The 14,344-nt window shown below is 37.8% G+C and overlaps 1 protein-coding gene across 4 annotated transcripts; it reads left to right on the top strand.

The window, feature by feature from the left end:
• Window positions 1–4: 4 nt before the first annotated feature.
• Window positions 5–11,689, top strand: BPNT1 (3'(2'), 5'-bisphosphate nucleotidase 1). 4 transcript variants are annotated; one of them, XM_038133544.1, is made up of 9 exons: window positions 5–143; window positions 3,427–3,551; window positions 5,679–5,783; window positions 6,048–6,155; window positions 6,688–6,736; window positions 7,721–7,812; window positions 8,779–8,976; window positions 9,844–9,949; window positions 11,113–11,687. In XM_038133544.1, the coding sequence occupies exons 2-9, from the start codon at window positions 3,435–3,437 to the stop codon at window positions 11,259–11,261; spliced, it is 924 nt and encodes a 307-aa protein (XP_037989472.1). In that variant the 5' UTR covers window positions 5–143; window positions 3,427–3,434; the 3' UTR covers window positions 11,262–11,687. The 4 variants fall into 4 exon arrangements, with proteins under 4 accessions (XP_037989472.1, XP_037989471.1, XP_037989473.1 ...); XM_038133543.1 differs by lacking the exon at window positions 5–143 and adding an exon at window positions 160–298; XM_038133545.1 differs by lacking the exon at window positions 5–143 and adding an exon at window positions 432–582 and having other exon boundaries at window positions 11,113–11,689.
• The last annotated feature ends 2,655 nt before the right edge of the window (window positions 11,690–14,344 follow it).

The following is a 14,344-nucleotide window of genomic DNA, read 5'->3' as shown; positions in this document are numbered from 1 at the left end:
CGCGGCAGGGGACACGCCGCGCTGGGCGGGCGGCACGGCGGCTGCTCGGCGCTCCCGACGGGCCGGGCGAGAGCTTGAACCCCGCCCGTAGCCGGAAGGATTGGCGGCGAGTCTTCTCTGAAGGGGCCGGTGCGGAGGCCACGGTACGCTGCGGGCGGAGAGCGGCGGTGCTGGGGCGCGGGTCCCTCTTTGGCACGGGGACGAACGTGAAGGGCCCGGAGCGCCCTGCACGCTGCCGGCGATCGGTGTGGGGCCGCGGGGGCCGGCGGAGATCCAGGGAAAAGCGAGGCTGGACACGGTGAGTTGCCGGCTGCGCCAGCAGAGCTGTTTCTGCCATCTCCAACTAGCCGTGATGTGTCCGGCCACGCTCCGCTGGGTGCGTTCGCGGGTACCGCTCCTAGCTCCGGCTGCGCTGCCCTGCAGGCGCTTTGCCACCGGGAGTATCATGGCAAGAGAATCAGGCATAGGCTTCTCTTTTTTTTCTCTCTGCTGAAATGAGGTAGCGCAGCCCTTTCCCTCTTGGAAGTCTGTAGGTGAACCTCACTGGGATTCCCACCCCGAGTCCTAGCCTGCTTCTTCTGGGTAAATATTGCTCCTTTACATAATAGAAAATTTATCTTTTATTAGGTGTGGGCCGAAGTTTATTGTAAAGAAATAGGGAGCTCTGGTCGCTTAGGCATTGAAGCGTTCCAAGAATGAAGTCATGGCTTAGCACTTGGATTTAAGGACATGCTCTGTGTCATGTATGCTTTCTCCTTTCATCAGGCAAAATCATAAATTTGGAAAATGGAACCTTGCATAAAAGACAATGATAACCACCAACAAATCTGTCATGTGTGCTTTGATAAGTTAATTGTTGTCAGCCCGTAGTACTTAAATACATCAGAATTAAAAAGTAGAACGAGAACTCATTAATTTTTATAGGTATGAGAATAGGCTGATTTGTCAAGACCATTCAATAGTTTGGTTGTTGGACTAGAAGAAAGGAGGGAACATCTTCAGAGGAAAATGTCACCCAAATTTAACTCGAGGGATAATTGCTGTGCAGTATTTGTAAACAGCACAATTTTCTAGGAGTCAAACTATTTTTGTCCAAAGCAAGCAATATATTCTTAAGAGCTTTGTGGAAGTATACATTAGACATTGCCCTCATCAGAAAGAATGTTCCACAAACCTATAAATAAGTTAACTTGAGGTTAACTTGTTATAAAGTTACAGAGGTGAAAAACTTAAGAGGCAACTACTGCATTCACTTATCTAATCAAAAAGGTCCAGTACATCAGAAGATCTGCCACACAGGAGATGCAGCCCTGTAAAAATCTAAGGCACCTTTGCACTAATAAAATACTTTGCAATTCATTAGGTAATTACTCCAGAGTGATGAGGAAGGGGTATTGAACCTTTCATTTCAATTTCTTTTAATAAACCTTATTTTTTCATAAAAAATATTTTAAGGTTTGCCAGGAGATCCTGGGTTCACCACAGAAAGTATATTTGTTTGCCCTAAATATGGACAAGAAAAATGTACCTAAAAATACCTTGGGTCAAGCTTTAAGAATGCAAGATAGTATTTATGTATTGTTTTCTGAGTCTTTTGAAATTTTATGCAAACATAAAGTAAGTAAAGACTTTAAAACAATTAAGTTTTCATCTCATTTTTGAAGTAGGATCAAATGTACAGTAAAAGGTCAAATTACTTTTTTTTGAGAAACTGAGCAAAGAATGTTAATTATTTTCCTCTGATAATTAATTTCAATTCTTTATTCCAAACTTTCCATCTAATATGCTACTTTTTAAACTCCTTCTCAGAAGTTCTCATATTCCATATATTTTCATTATGGAATAAACTATTTTCCTTCCTGCTAACTTGTTTCACATGATGGTATAGCCTTAAAATGGTATATGGCTTTCCCTGTGTTACAATACATATTTGCTCTGCAACTTTCAATTGTTTGAGAGCTGCTTTTTGCCACAGGTAGCATTTCTAGAAGTTCCTCTGTAACCATTGCTACTGTGCAAGGTTACTTTGGGTATGGACCTTGGCTATTCCACAGAACTCCAGTGCACTTTGCTCCCATCCATCAGCTGGAAATAATAATTAACATTAGCAACTGTGCTTTTTGAATGTTCTCAGACAGTTGCTCTACTCTTTCAGCTTCAGAGTGCTTCTGACTTTACTGGTACAGATATGGTGTTACTAAAGTGGTCAAAAAGTTTTTAAATTGGCTAAATTTGGGATTCTGATACCTCTGATATTGCTGTTTTGTGAACAGCCATACTTCACTTGTCAAGGAAGAAAGGAAAAGTGTTATATAATGACTTATTGCCACTTAAGCAGGACTTGCTGCAATTGCAATATTTATTATATGATTGTTACATTACACTTCCCTCATAATATATCTTCTTTTGTGAGGTGATCAGTGAGTTCCTCTGTATTTTGTTCTGGTTCTGCTCAAGTGTTTCCTTGGAAGTATGTCATGCATGTGAGGCCAAGCCAAAAGGTGTGTCATCTACATAGACAGAAACAACTGATAGGAAAAAATAAAAAGCAATTCACTTTGCATTTAAAAAAAAATGCAGTGTGGTTATCAATACTTATTTTTCCTGAGCTAGAGAAAAGCTGGGAGGAATGCCAGCCTTTCCAAGGGTGATGGCTATTCTGATTGGTATTCTGATTCTATTGGTAACTGAAGGCCCAGTGAATTGCACTGGTTTGTGCTGGAGAACAGATGAGGAAGACAATGCAATATTAATAATGACAGGACATGGAGTGGTGAGGAGAGGCAGGAAGATAGAAATTGATTTCCTTAAAGAAATCAGGAGAAGTTTAACAAATACAGAAAGGATGGTTAAATTCAGATGGCTAAATTCAGCTTTTGCATACAAGTTAGCAGTATCTGCATATCATTAACCTACTTTGTGTGCACAATTGGCCATCTACAAACCCCTATTTTATAGTTAAACAAAGGGGAATAGTAAGTGAAGTTGCTGATGTCATCCTGTCTGGTAGTCTTGTGCTTGAGTTCTGGGCACGAACCAACTGCAGGTTCAGTTCTGAAGAAATGAACTTATGTTCAAAGTGTGCAAAAAATGAGTGCTGTGAGTAGACTCTTCTTTTTCTTAATATTTATGATAAGAGTTTCTGCTGTTGCTGTTGTTCTTTTTTATTGTCATTCTATTTTAGTGAGAACCAGGTTCACTGTCAGACAGAACTTGGGTATTTGCAAGATCTTGTCTACAATAGCTTTACATCCTTGTGTTTGTTAATTGTATTTTTTAAAAAATCCAAAGCTCACCTCATTACCATTTACTGGCAGTAACCCACTTTCCGCTTTCTACTCTGTTTGAAATGTTAGGTAAAATACTCTACAGTTATTCTTCTGTTGAAGAGAGAAATGTTCAAGTTTGCTTTTTGTTTCTTTTCAGAATTCAGCATGGCTTCTCCAGCTCTCCTCATGCGTGTGGTGGCCTCGGCATATTCTGTTGCAGAAAAAGCTGCAACAATTGTTAGAAATGTGATGTCTGCAGGAGATCTGGGCATAGTCGAGAAGGTATTACCTTTTACTTTGTTCCAGTTTAATTACACTTGTTAATTTTGAGTTAGATACAAGCCAAAGTGGTATTTTTAAAAATCAGCAACTGTAGGAAATACAGCCCTCACCTCCCCCGCCACCACCTAAAACAAATATCCCTTTTTAAAGGTTTAAAACAGCCCTAGAAAAGTGTCTTTTGACCAGTACTTCTAAACAACATTTGTACATTTAAAATAAACATCATAATTTTGTCCTGATTTCCCTCACAAAACACAAGGTTTGCATAGCACTTCAAAATTTACAATAAGGTATATTTCCTGTTAATTTCTATACCTATGCTCTCTCATCCATAGTACAGCTTAAAATATCATGCCCCTGATGAATTTTGGATTAGAATAAGTCAGTGTTTGATTTCCTAAAACAAAAAAGAACCTTAGATTTTATTGTAAATCAAAGTTTTCAAAATAAATTCAGAGCTTCAAATTTAATTCTAAAAAGAAAACAGGCATTAAAGTTCTTAATTTGCTGTAATTTAGTAAGTTGCACTGATGAGCCAGGATCTTTGTTTTGACTACAGTACTGGAATAGGTGAAATTAACTTTAGAAGTTAATTCTAGCATTACAGATATGTAACAATATTAAGGGCTTCGTTAAATATATATATATATATATATATATATATTACACTAAATATATATATATATTATTTTTGATCTTTACGTTAAAGGTACTGCAGGAATTTACATTATTCAAAAATCATCAAATGTAGCAGATGATATTGGTTCTAAGTAAGATTGGTTTTACATACTTTTAAATTTTTTGAAGAATGAATACTACAAACACACAAAATTAGATTGAAAGCAATGACCAAAAGAAGAGGTTCCTGTTTGAGGGACTAGAGATCTTGAAATTCCTGCAAGCTTCTTGCCAAAGGTGGCTGCTGAAGGAAGAGGAAGAAGGCAAGAGAACTTCTGCATATGCTGCTGTTTTGCAGTCTGAAGGAAGAGATGCAGAACAGAAAGGAATAGAAGTGCTGCTTCTTATCATTCATTCTCTTTCTCTAACCAGCAAACCCTAAGACCAATACCAACTGGCCTTACTGAAAGCTTTGGAACATCTGGGAAGGGGATGTTCCACCTTTTCCCTCAACATAGTGACCCTCCATCCATTTATCTAGTTCAGGAACACCTGAGTTTTTTGCCATCTCCTCTCCTGATATCCTGAGTTTTCTTTCCCTCAGTCAACTCTAAGCTCTCCATTTATATTGCTTTTCTTTGTAGTATTTGTACTTTCCCAGCCCCCCCCCCCCTGCCCCCCACTTGGTGGTAGACACTTTTGTCCACCCATTCTTACATTGAAGAACTACTTACACTGTTTTATTGGGTTCATGTCCTGGAACAAAGGACATTCTCTGTAATTGATCTTATTGAGTCTAAATTCAGGAGCAATTTAAACCAAATTAATTAGGGAATGAGAGGGAAATTTCAAAGAAAAATGTCAAGTTTCATAAAATTAGCACTTGACTAAGGGACAGACTGATTTTGAGCGTGCAAAAATTAACCCATTACATGATTCTAAATGGAATATCCCATTCCTATGGCTAATTCCTGTAAGCTGAATAAAACACTTTTCATGTTGTCAGCAAATAAGATACAAGCAGATAAAATTTTTGTTTGATACAACTAAGATGCAAATCTTAGATGAACTGTCTTTCTAAATTCCAGTATTAACAGAATTATTTCCTACTGGGATTCTATCTCTGGGCCTAAAAGGTTAAAAAAAGTGTTAATAAGTTACCCACTTTCACATGTAGCAGGTTATCAACATGTAAGAAATTACTGTAACACATGTAGTAACATATGTTTGGCTACACAACATTGGGAAGGCTTGCAGTAATTTTTTTTACGTCACCTTGGGGCACCAAATCCACTGTTCTATTGTCAGACCAGTCTGTCTTAGCTCTGGGGTGCACAGGAAAACTCTGCTTCTTGCAGGTTTTAGCCTGCCTTTCACAAGGTCACTTACTGGGTTGAACATTTACCAAATTAGACTTCTTTTAGATTACAAGTAGAAATTCAGAGTGCTATGTGGGCCACTGCGCTGGTGTATTTTTCAGTATACAAGTTCCTATCCACTCTTGGACAGGCTGGACCCAATGACTTGCAGACCAAAGCTGACCGATTGGTACAAATGAGCATTTGTGCTTCCCTGGCACGGAAGTTTCCCAAGGTGACAATCATAGGAGAAGAAGTAAGTACCTGCTTTATTTTGCACTAAGAGTTTATCTTGCTGTAGCTTGCTCTAGAATTTGCTTTGGCTGGGTTTAGGAAAACATCGGTTTTAATTAAAAAAAAAATAAATGCAAAAAGCAACAAACAAAGGTATTTCCATCCCATTTCACCTTTCCATTTCATTAGCTTTTTCAAGCTGCTGTCAAATACACCGCTCTAAGGCAAAATGAGGTGAGTGAGTCCAAAACATTTTTCTATATAATTCTGAGAATTCTTTTGTTAGGAACTTCCCACTGATGATGTAACTGAGGATTTAATTGAAGATGGTCACTGTGAAGAAATACTGAAGAAACCTTGTCCTGCTCAGTACACAGGAATTAAAGAGGAAGAGGTAATGCTGCGTCTATGCCTTAATATTTTACATTATCAATACTACTTTCTGATCTTAGCTAAGAGTGTACAATGAAGAAAGGTTTTTTCAATGTTGCCAGTTTTTCTTTTTTGTTTGAAAACTGAAATGTAGTAATGAGAATCACACCTCCAGAGCTACAAATGCTGCATTGCTCCTGTGTGCAGTAATGGGAAATGGAAATTGGCTTCTTACAATTTGTGATTCAAATTAATTTAGCAGGAATCTAGTTTGGACATATGAAAGTAATCTCATTTTCCATTTCAGCTTAATCCTTAATACTTCTATTAAGAGATTTACTGAGACATTCCAGTCAATATTTAAACTTTTTTTTTTTTTTTTTGGTGTAAAATACTACTAAGGTCTTCAGCCATATAATATTGTCAAAACATTGTATCTCTTTATTTCCTTACTACTATAAGGAAACAAAAACACTAAAGTAAAATATATACTTTGCATGGTAATTTACATGATTTATATTTGTTAATTTTTCCTTATTTTTTTATTCTTAAAGCTTGTAATATGGGTTGATCCCTTGGATGGAACCAAGGAGTACACTGAAGGTTGGATTTTCTTTTAATTCTTTTGATTAAAAAATAGCAATAGTAATAAAGTAGCATACATATGCATAATTTTATCATAGAAGTTACTTACAATACGGTTTCATAAGGCTGATGTTTCTGTATTTTTTGAGTGCTATTTATTCACTCTATTCAGTTCTAACCAGTACTGAATATTCTTGATGGGCTACTGAGTGCTGATCAGTTTTTATCACTTCAGAGTGCGACAAGCTGCCTTTGACTGCTGGCCGGTTGTCTTGAGTTTTTAGTTAAATTTACCATTTTGCATATCGTTGAATTGAAGGACTAAATCTCCCCTTCAAACAGGGATATGCTCAATTATATTTACTTCTTCCTCTCAAACAACCCAAATACCACAACTGTACTTGTAGCCCTTTCAAAATGAAACAAACTTCCTCCCTCAAATCACAATTTTTCAGTCATGGGAAGAAACTGTTCTCAGCAAAGCCTAATTTCTATCCATAGAAATAGACCCTAAAATTAAAGGAAAAAAAAAAAAAAAAGAAAAGCCTCTAAGATGCAATATGCTGAAATATGCTTTTGCCTCCTAATGCATCTTTTTGTTAATTAATATAAAATCTTTTAGGCAGATTTTTTTCCCTTTTTGGGGAGAGAAATGTACAACTGTCAATAAATTGCTAGTTTTGAATAGCATTAAAGAACTCCCACCACAATTACAGAAGAATGTCATCGTATACTGCTGTGTAGTTGAATCTTTAAACATTCTTCTCACTATGTGTTAATTATAACATAGCTCTTTAAAAAGAACTCTATCTGGGGCATTTTTAGCAGACCTCAAGGCTAAATGACTAAAAAATTATATCAACATCTGAGAATCCTGATTACTATTTGCATTTTAAGATAGCACTCTGCATATTGGTTTGTGGACTTTTACTGAAGGTTTATGTTTTTATTGAGACCTTTTTCTTTTTCAAGCCTAACTACATTCCCACTTTTTCTGTCCAGGTCTCCTTGACCATGTAACGGTTCTTATTGGAATTGCCTATGGAGGCAAAGCAATAGCAGGAGTTATTAATCAGCCATATTACAACTATGAGGTATTAAATCATTGATTTAATTAGAAGCATTGTATGATTTCTAAATGTTACTCCTAAGCTATTTCAGTTAGCACACTTGCAACTGAAAAGTGGCATGTAATGGAGATAATGTTGTAATGTAAGGTATTGGGATTTTTAAATTAAATATATATAATTTTAAATGTTGGTTTCCAGGAACTGAATGTCAGGAACTTACTAACAACCATACTGAGTCATGACGCTGGTGTAATGCCCTAATACAGGATATATTACATATACACTGTGCAAATTACTACAGTCCTTATAAAGTACCTACTGTAAAACAAGTACCGGTCAGTGGTGTTGCAGTCTTTGCTAGAAATTCTTTAGTAAATCCATGCAATGGGTGCATTTGCAATGTGTGGTAACTGCTATAAATCTGGAGCCCTAAATAAACCAAACATAAGTTGTCACTGACAGCTGGGTTAAAGTGTATCATGCCAGGCTTCAGGATGGCCAACCTACTGACATTTACATATTTGGAGATTATTTCAGTACTATTGGGGGAGCTCATAATACAGCCTGATTAATAAAACTTATTGGAGTTAAAAGAAAAAGCCCTTGAGCTGATGTAAGGCTATCATGTTTTGTGTGACATGGATCACAAAATATTTCAAATTACAAGATACTTTCAATTACAGATTGTGTCCCGAGTACAGAAATATACAAATATTAATCTGCCAGTCACTGGAGGCAGGATGTAATGCACCACCACAATGTCACAGATAAGAAAAGGGTCAATGATGTCATTGCCTTATAGGGAATAAAGAGGACTAATTTGTCACTCTGGGCTCTCAAGTAGTTCTTTTTAAGTGCCACTGTTTAAATGTACAGCCCAATATTAATATTATACTCCCTGATATGCCAAGATCCATCTAGGTACCTTTTCCCTTTGTGCTTTAACTGCTGATCAGTGTGATTAACCACGACTCTGTGCCTTTCTTGTAGGCAGGAGCTAATGCTGTGCTGGGCAGGACAATCTGGGGAGTGCTGGGCATGGGTGCCTTTGGCTTTCAGCTGACAGAAGCACCTGCTGGCAAACACATCATCGTTACCACCCGCTCCCACAGCAGTGCCCTGGTGAATGAGTGCATCACTGCCTTGAACCCAGACCATGTCATCAGAGTTGGAGGAGCAGGAAACAAGGTATGAAAACTCCAAATCTTCTAATGGAGTTTTACTGGGAGGTGGCACCTTTGGAAAAAGATAAAAAGACTTTTTAAAGAAATTATATGCTTACTTGCATGAACATACAGAAGAGACTTCCTCCACCTTGCCCAGCACAACTTCTCTTCCTAGCATTCAGTCTGCTGTGAGGTTGAGAGAATTTGGTGCAGGTGCATTCGTACCAATGGCCATGCTGGTCATGGCTGAGGTCTGTCTTCCCCAGTATTCTGTTTTTAGGGGTGAAAATAAAAAGTTGTAAGACCAGAATGACTAAATGGGAATTCAGTTTAATCTCAATTATTGGACATGTCCTCGTGTTTGTGTTAATACAGCTTTTGTTCCAACTATCTAGCAGCACATTTGAAAGGATAAAAATATAAGCATACAGTGATATTTCCTTAGTGAAATTTCTCTGCGTACAGGGAACACTCATTTGGTACAGGTTTTAAAGCTGTTTTGTCATAACTGTCAAAAACACACCCTCTCATCTCTTTTCTCCAACATGTGCAAGGCCCAAAGTGGCACTAACACAACATGTATATATTTTCCACTTCATTTTTTTAGTACTTGCACAAGAAGTGAATTCTGGTTTCTGAAACTGAGAGCAGATTTTCATCCTATAGACTGTATTTATAACAATCAAAAATATTGAACTGGGAATGGTGATACAGTATAGCTACTAAATTTTAGTACATTTATTGCAATATTAATAAGGAAATGGCTGGTGTTCCTTTCCTGACTATCAGTACTTAAATAAACAGATTTAATCCCCACTTTCTGGTGTTATTTCTACCCATTTCTAAATGCCTAAATCCTTTGCAATGATTGCAACTCTATTCTTAACAGATCATTCAACTCATAGAAGGCAAAGCATCTGCTTATGTATTTGCCAGTCCTGGGTGCAAGAAGTGGGATACATGTGCACCTGAAGCTATCCTACATGCTGTGGGAGGTAAGTTAATAGCATTCAAAGTTCCAGGATAAGTGAAACTGCATTAATTTGAGGTTAGTCATGCTTTCCATTGAAAGAAAAATGACAATACATGTGTCAATAACTGTCACATAATTAAAAAAGCCAAATCCCCAAATTTGGGGTATATTAATTTTAATATTTCAAAACAAATTCCCCTTTTTTTCCTTTTGGCTACTATCTCACAGTAAAATCTACTGTCCTACTAACTGAGTATAGTAGTTTATTATTAGTAACATGTTATGTAATATGTGGACATTGAATTCTTTAAACCAACAAAAACAGGTCAAATCATGCTGTTGTTCTCTGGATGTACAAACTCCAAAATTGAGTCATTAATGTAATTCAATAGAATTAATGGTCTCCAACTAACATGAGACACTTCACATATCTAGGGGCTAAGGGGTTGAAAAGTTATGAAAAGACTCACTACTGAGGATTTGAAGTATTTTTTTAAATTCTTCTTTTTTCACAATAATAGGCCTTTTACCACCATATGCTAAAATTATGGGGCTTGATTCCTAAATTCTGTCAAGCAAGGATAACAGGCTTCATAATGACACTATTGAACTCCTCTGCAGCCTGTAGTGTTCATAACTGTGGGATAATTTTAAACAGGGTTAGCTCAAGTACAAAGCAAGCCAACCGATCTGGGGCAGCACAGTGCTGTATTTAGCCTCTTTGGTAGGTAGGAATCTCCTAGTTAAATTAGCTTGAATAAAGATCTGTCTTGCTCTTGCTAAGTGATTCCTAAAATCTCATTTAAAACCATCTGAGGTGTTTCAACATTAGGTTAGAGTTTGTGGTATAGAGTTACCCTGGCTTTTACTTGAACAGAGGATTTTTCTTTGCTCCTTGTCAATAGCAAATCTAAAAGCTACTCAGGAGAAGCATTTTAAGTAATCCATGAGAGAGGGATGTTTTTCTTTTTCTGAGACACAAAGAATTTTAGTATTGTTGAAAAAAAAAATAAACCCACTAGTTTTTTGATTTCAGTCAATATAAAAACCTGTTGTACTTAAACTGGAAGCAAAGATACTTCACATCTGAAGACAGGCATGTGTACCACAAAGACTACTTATAGTTATTTTACTTGAACTAATAGACTCCAACTCCTTTTTGCTGGATTTTTTTTTTTTTTGCAGGCAAGATAACTGATATCTGTGGAAATTCATTTCAGTATAACAAGGAGGTGAAACACATGAATTCAGCTGGGGTCCTTGCCACTTTGAGAAATTATGACTACTATGCCAGTCGTATTCCAAACACTGTGAAAGAATCTCTTGTGCCTTAAAGGAGGGAAGAGTCTTCACTTGGCCTGGAAGGCTGAGAAAATGAGCTTGGTAAAAAAGAAAGGAAGAAGATGACTGAGCTTGAAATTCTGTTTCATAGAATCTGAACTGAATTCTTTCAGTAAGGTGTTCAATAATTTCAAAATTCTACAGAATCTCTAAGCATCTGTTGGATCAGATTGTTTGGCTGTGTTGAGCAGACATCAAAACAGTCACGTTTCTTCAGTAGTTGTTTTCTATATTCTTTGAGAGTTTTTATTTTTCATGACTGAGTGTAATATACTGCTAATCATAGCACTGCAGACCAAAAATCATCTTCATATTCTGGGCACAAAATCATGTTAAGTCATGTACCTGATCTTACTCAATGTTTTTTGTTGTCAATAAGGATTATTGTGTTAAATACACATGGACTGAGCATTTGCCTGGATGGGTGATCCCATTTGTTATAAAGTTGCCCCAGTTTTGATTCCTAGAGGGGCATCAGAATTTTTTTTTTTTTTGGTCTGCACTGAGTTTTGGGATGGCTAAAAGCTTTGTTTTGGGGTTGTCTGAGTTTTGCAGGAGGCAGGACACAATGCAGCTGGGCCTGGAAATCTCAAATAAGGGTTCATGGATCACTGGATTAATTGAGGATCAGTGAAGTATACATATAGCAGAGTTCAGAACAGGTCAGTTGGGAACCCAAGGAAGCATGACAAGGGCAGGAGTTCCTAGCACCTCTGTGATGATTTGAAATGATTTTTCTGGGTTTATGCCACTGTAGAGTCTTGGAGCACTTTGGGCATCCAAAGCCAAGGTCACTTTGGCATACTTAGGAATAACAGAAAAGACAGACTTTGACATTTTCCATGTCCAAATTCTGAGATAAAACAGGTGCCTTTCCAACAGCCCCAGAGTTAAGGAAGCTGACAGTACCATTCCCCCCACCTGTGGAACACAGGCATGTTAGAGGAGGGGAGAGAACAGGGCCAAGATCACCTAAATTAACTTTGAATTGAAGATCCCGTTTCAGTCAGCTTTCCCATAGCTGTGGCTGTTAGAAAAACAGGATTAAACTGCCCAGTCCACTTGAACATGAAAGAGAACCAGTTGTAAATTATGTATGTAACTAAAATTGGAAACTTAGACAAACTCTTTTGAAGTCTCTTCAAGCTGAATTTAGGATTTTGGAATTACGCTCTTGAACCAGTCATCTGTGCCCCTTCTTTTCTCCAGATGTTGTGACTCAAGCCCCTTATTCTCAAATGAAAGAGTCCTAGGGCCTCCTTTTCCCTATCAATGTGATACATACTGAGGCATGCCAGTTTCAACAGACAACACGGAGATTTGCTTTTCTTTCTGTTCTCCTTGTGGAGAAAAGAGTGACATATGTCAGGTTCTCAGGCAGGTGGTGTCAGGGAGGGTGTCTGAACACAGCTGCTTGCTTACATAAAGACTGAATCCCTAAGCTCTCACACATGATTTTTTTCCTTACCCTCTGCTGACACCATGAATGCCAAAGCAGCCTGCAAAATGCACTGCACCCTTTCTCACTTCCTCTCTGCCCACAAGATTAGGTCTTCTAAATAACTACACTCCTTATCCACACAAACTATCTTTAAATGAGTGCCTCAAGATAAAAAAGTTGTTTTCCATATAGAAGATGGTTTTGAAATTCAGTTTTCCAGTGTGTTCAAGTTACTTCTTTCTCCTGTCATCGTACAATATATTCAACAACTCCACTTAAGAGTCCTTAGATTAGATCCTTTCCTCACATTAGGGTTACAACAATATGACTTCACTGGCTTAAAGCTGACTCGATTTCCAACAAGCAGGAATATCTTGCCACCAAAAGATATGAACAAGGCAACTCCTGCTAAAGTGTTCCTGTCTCTCCATATGCACACGTGGAACAGAATCTAAGGAATCTTTTCCTTAGTGAGGTTATCTTAGCCTCACATTTACAGATAAATTAGCAAGATTAGCATTTACCTCATTCTAGCATGACACTGGATTAGAGCTGCATGTATAGGAACAATGTGTGCTTCTAATCCCTTGATCTAAAGCCTACCTTTATTCTCTTCCTCAATTGCATAACTGGCAAGAGCATGCAAGGCAGATCCAGTCTGCTTTAATTAGAACCTTCTTCATATTTTGGCCCATTGTAAGTTTAGTCATTCTACATACTGATTGTGACTGAAGTTTGAGCCACATAGCAAGTACAATGATTTCACTGCTTGCTATACATAAAATTTACCTTTATCTTATACAGCATTCTTTGAGTTGCATGCTGCAGCATTCCCATCAAAATCTCCATGTGAATTTGCAAAACATGTTAAGATAAAAAGTAGAACAACTTAGGCAACACAAAGGCCTGCCTTAATCGTTCTTTCCATGCAATCATTAAAATACAAAGGACAGAACCCACTGATAGTAATCTTCATCTATTGCCTCTATAACCTTATTTTCATCTGAAACTTGCAATAGGTTTGAAAATCTCTTCAGCATAAGCCTCTTTCTAATTCTGCTGTAATTTCTGTCGGCTCATTTAGTTACCTGAATGGGAATAGAACACACAGTATGTATCAGCTTCTGCATGGTGTGGAAAGATACTTATGTGTGAAAACTCATGAAAATACTTTCCATGCTTACAGAAACTGTAGAACTGCTAACACAGGAGAAGAGTAAGGAAAGTTGAAATTAAACCTAGCAGCAGGAATCAAGCATAAAAACCAGCATGTAATGTGCAGTCATGCTCTGGCTATACCACTACCTCCAATGCACAAAAAGCACTGGTTCACCAATCAAGCATTTGGTAATGTCTCTATTAGCACATTAGGTGCTACACTAACATCTATAAAATAGATGGGCGGACAAAAAAATCACAGTGACACTGCATTGTCCTTGCAACAATGTGAATTTGAACCAGTCTCCTGTGAAAACTCCATGACGCAGCATTTTGTAATTCATTCCAAGGCTCCAGAAGGTGGCTGGGCACTGGGACAGGCTCTCCACAAAGTGGTCACAGTGTCAAGCCTGCCAGAGTTCAAAAGAGCGTTTGGACCACGTTGTGCAGGGCCAGGAGTTGACTCATTTGACCCGC

This window comes from Motacilla alba, chromosome 3 (genome assembly GCF_015832195.1).
Source record: "Motacilla alba alba isolate MOTALB_02 chromosome 3, Motacilla_alba_V1.0_pri, whole genome shotgun sequence".
Taxonomy (NCBI): Eukaryota; Metazoa; Chordata; class Aves; order Passeriformes; family Motacillidae; genus Motacilla; species Motacilla alba.
Note: the sequence above shows the minus strand (reverse complement) of the source record. Positions and strands in the feature narration are given on the sequence as shown.

Excerpts from the sequence above, each read along its gene's own strand:
- BPNT1 (XM_038133545.1), top strand. The coding sequence starts at position 3,435 with ATGGCTTCTCCAGCTCTCCTCATGCGTGTGGTGGCCTCGGCATATTCT. Across the intron at positions 3,552-5,678 it reads ATCTGGGCATAGTCGAGAAG|GCTGGACCCAATGACTTGCA; the intron begins GTATTACCTTTT and ends ACTCTTGGACAG. Across the intron at positions 6,156-6,687 it reads CAGGAATTAAAGAGGAAGAG|CTTGTAATATGGGTTGATCC; the intron begins GTAATGCTGCGT and ends TTATTCTTAAAG.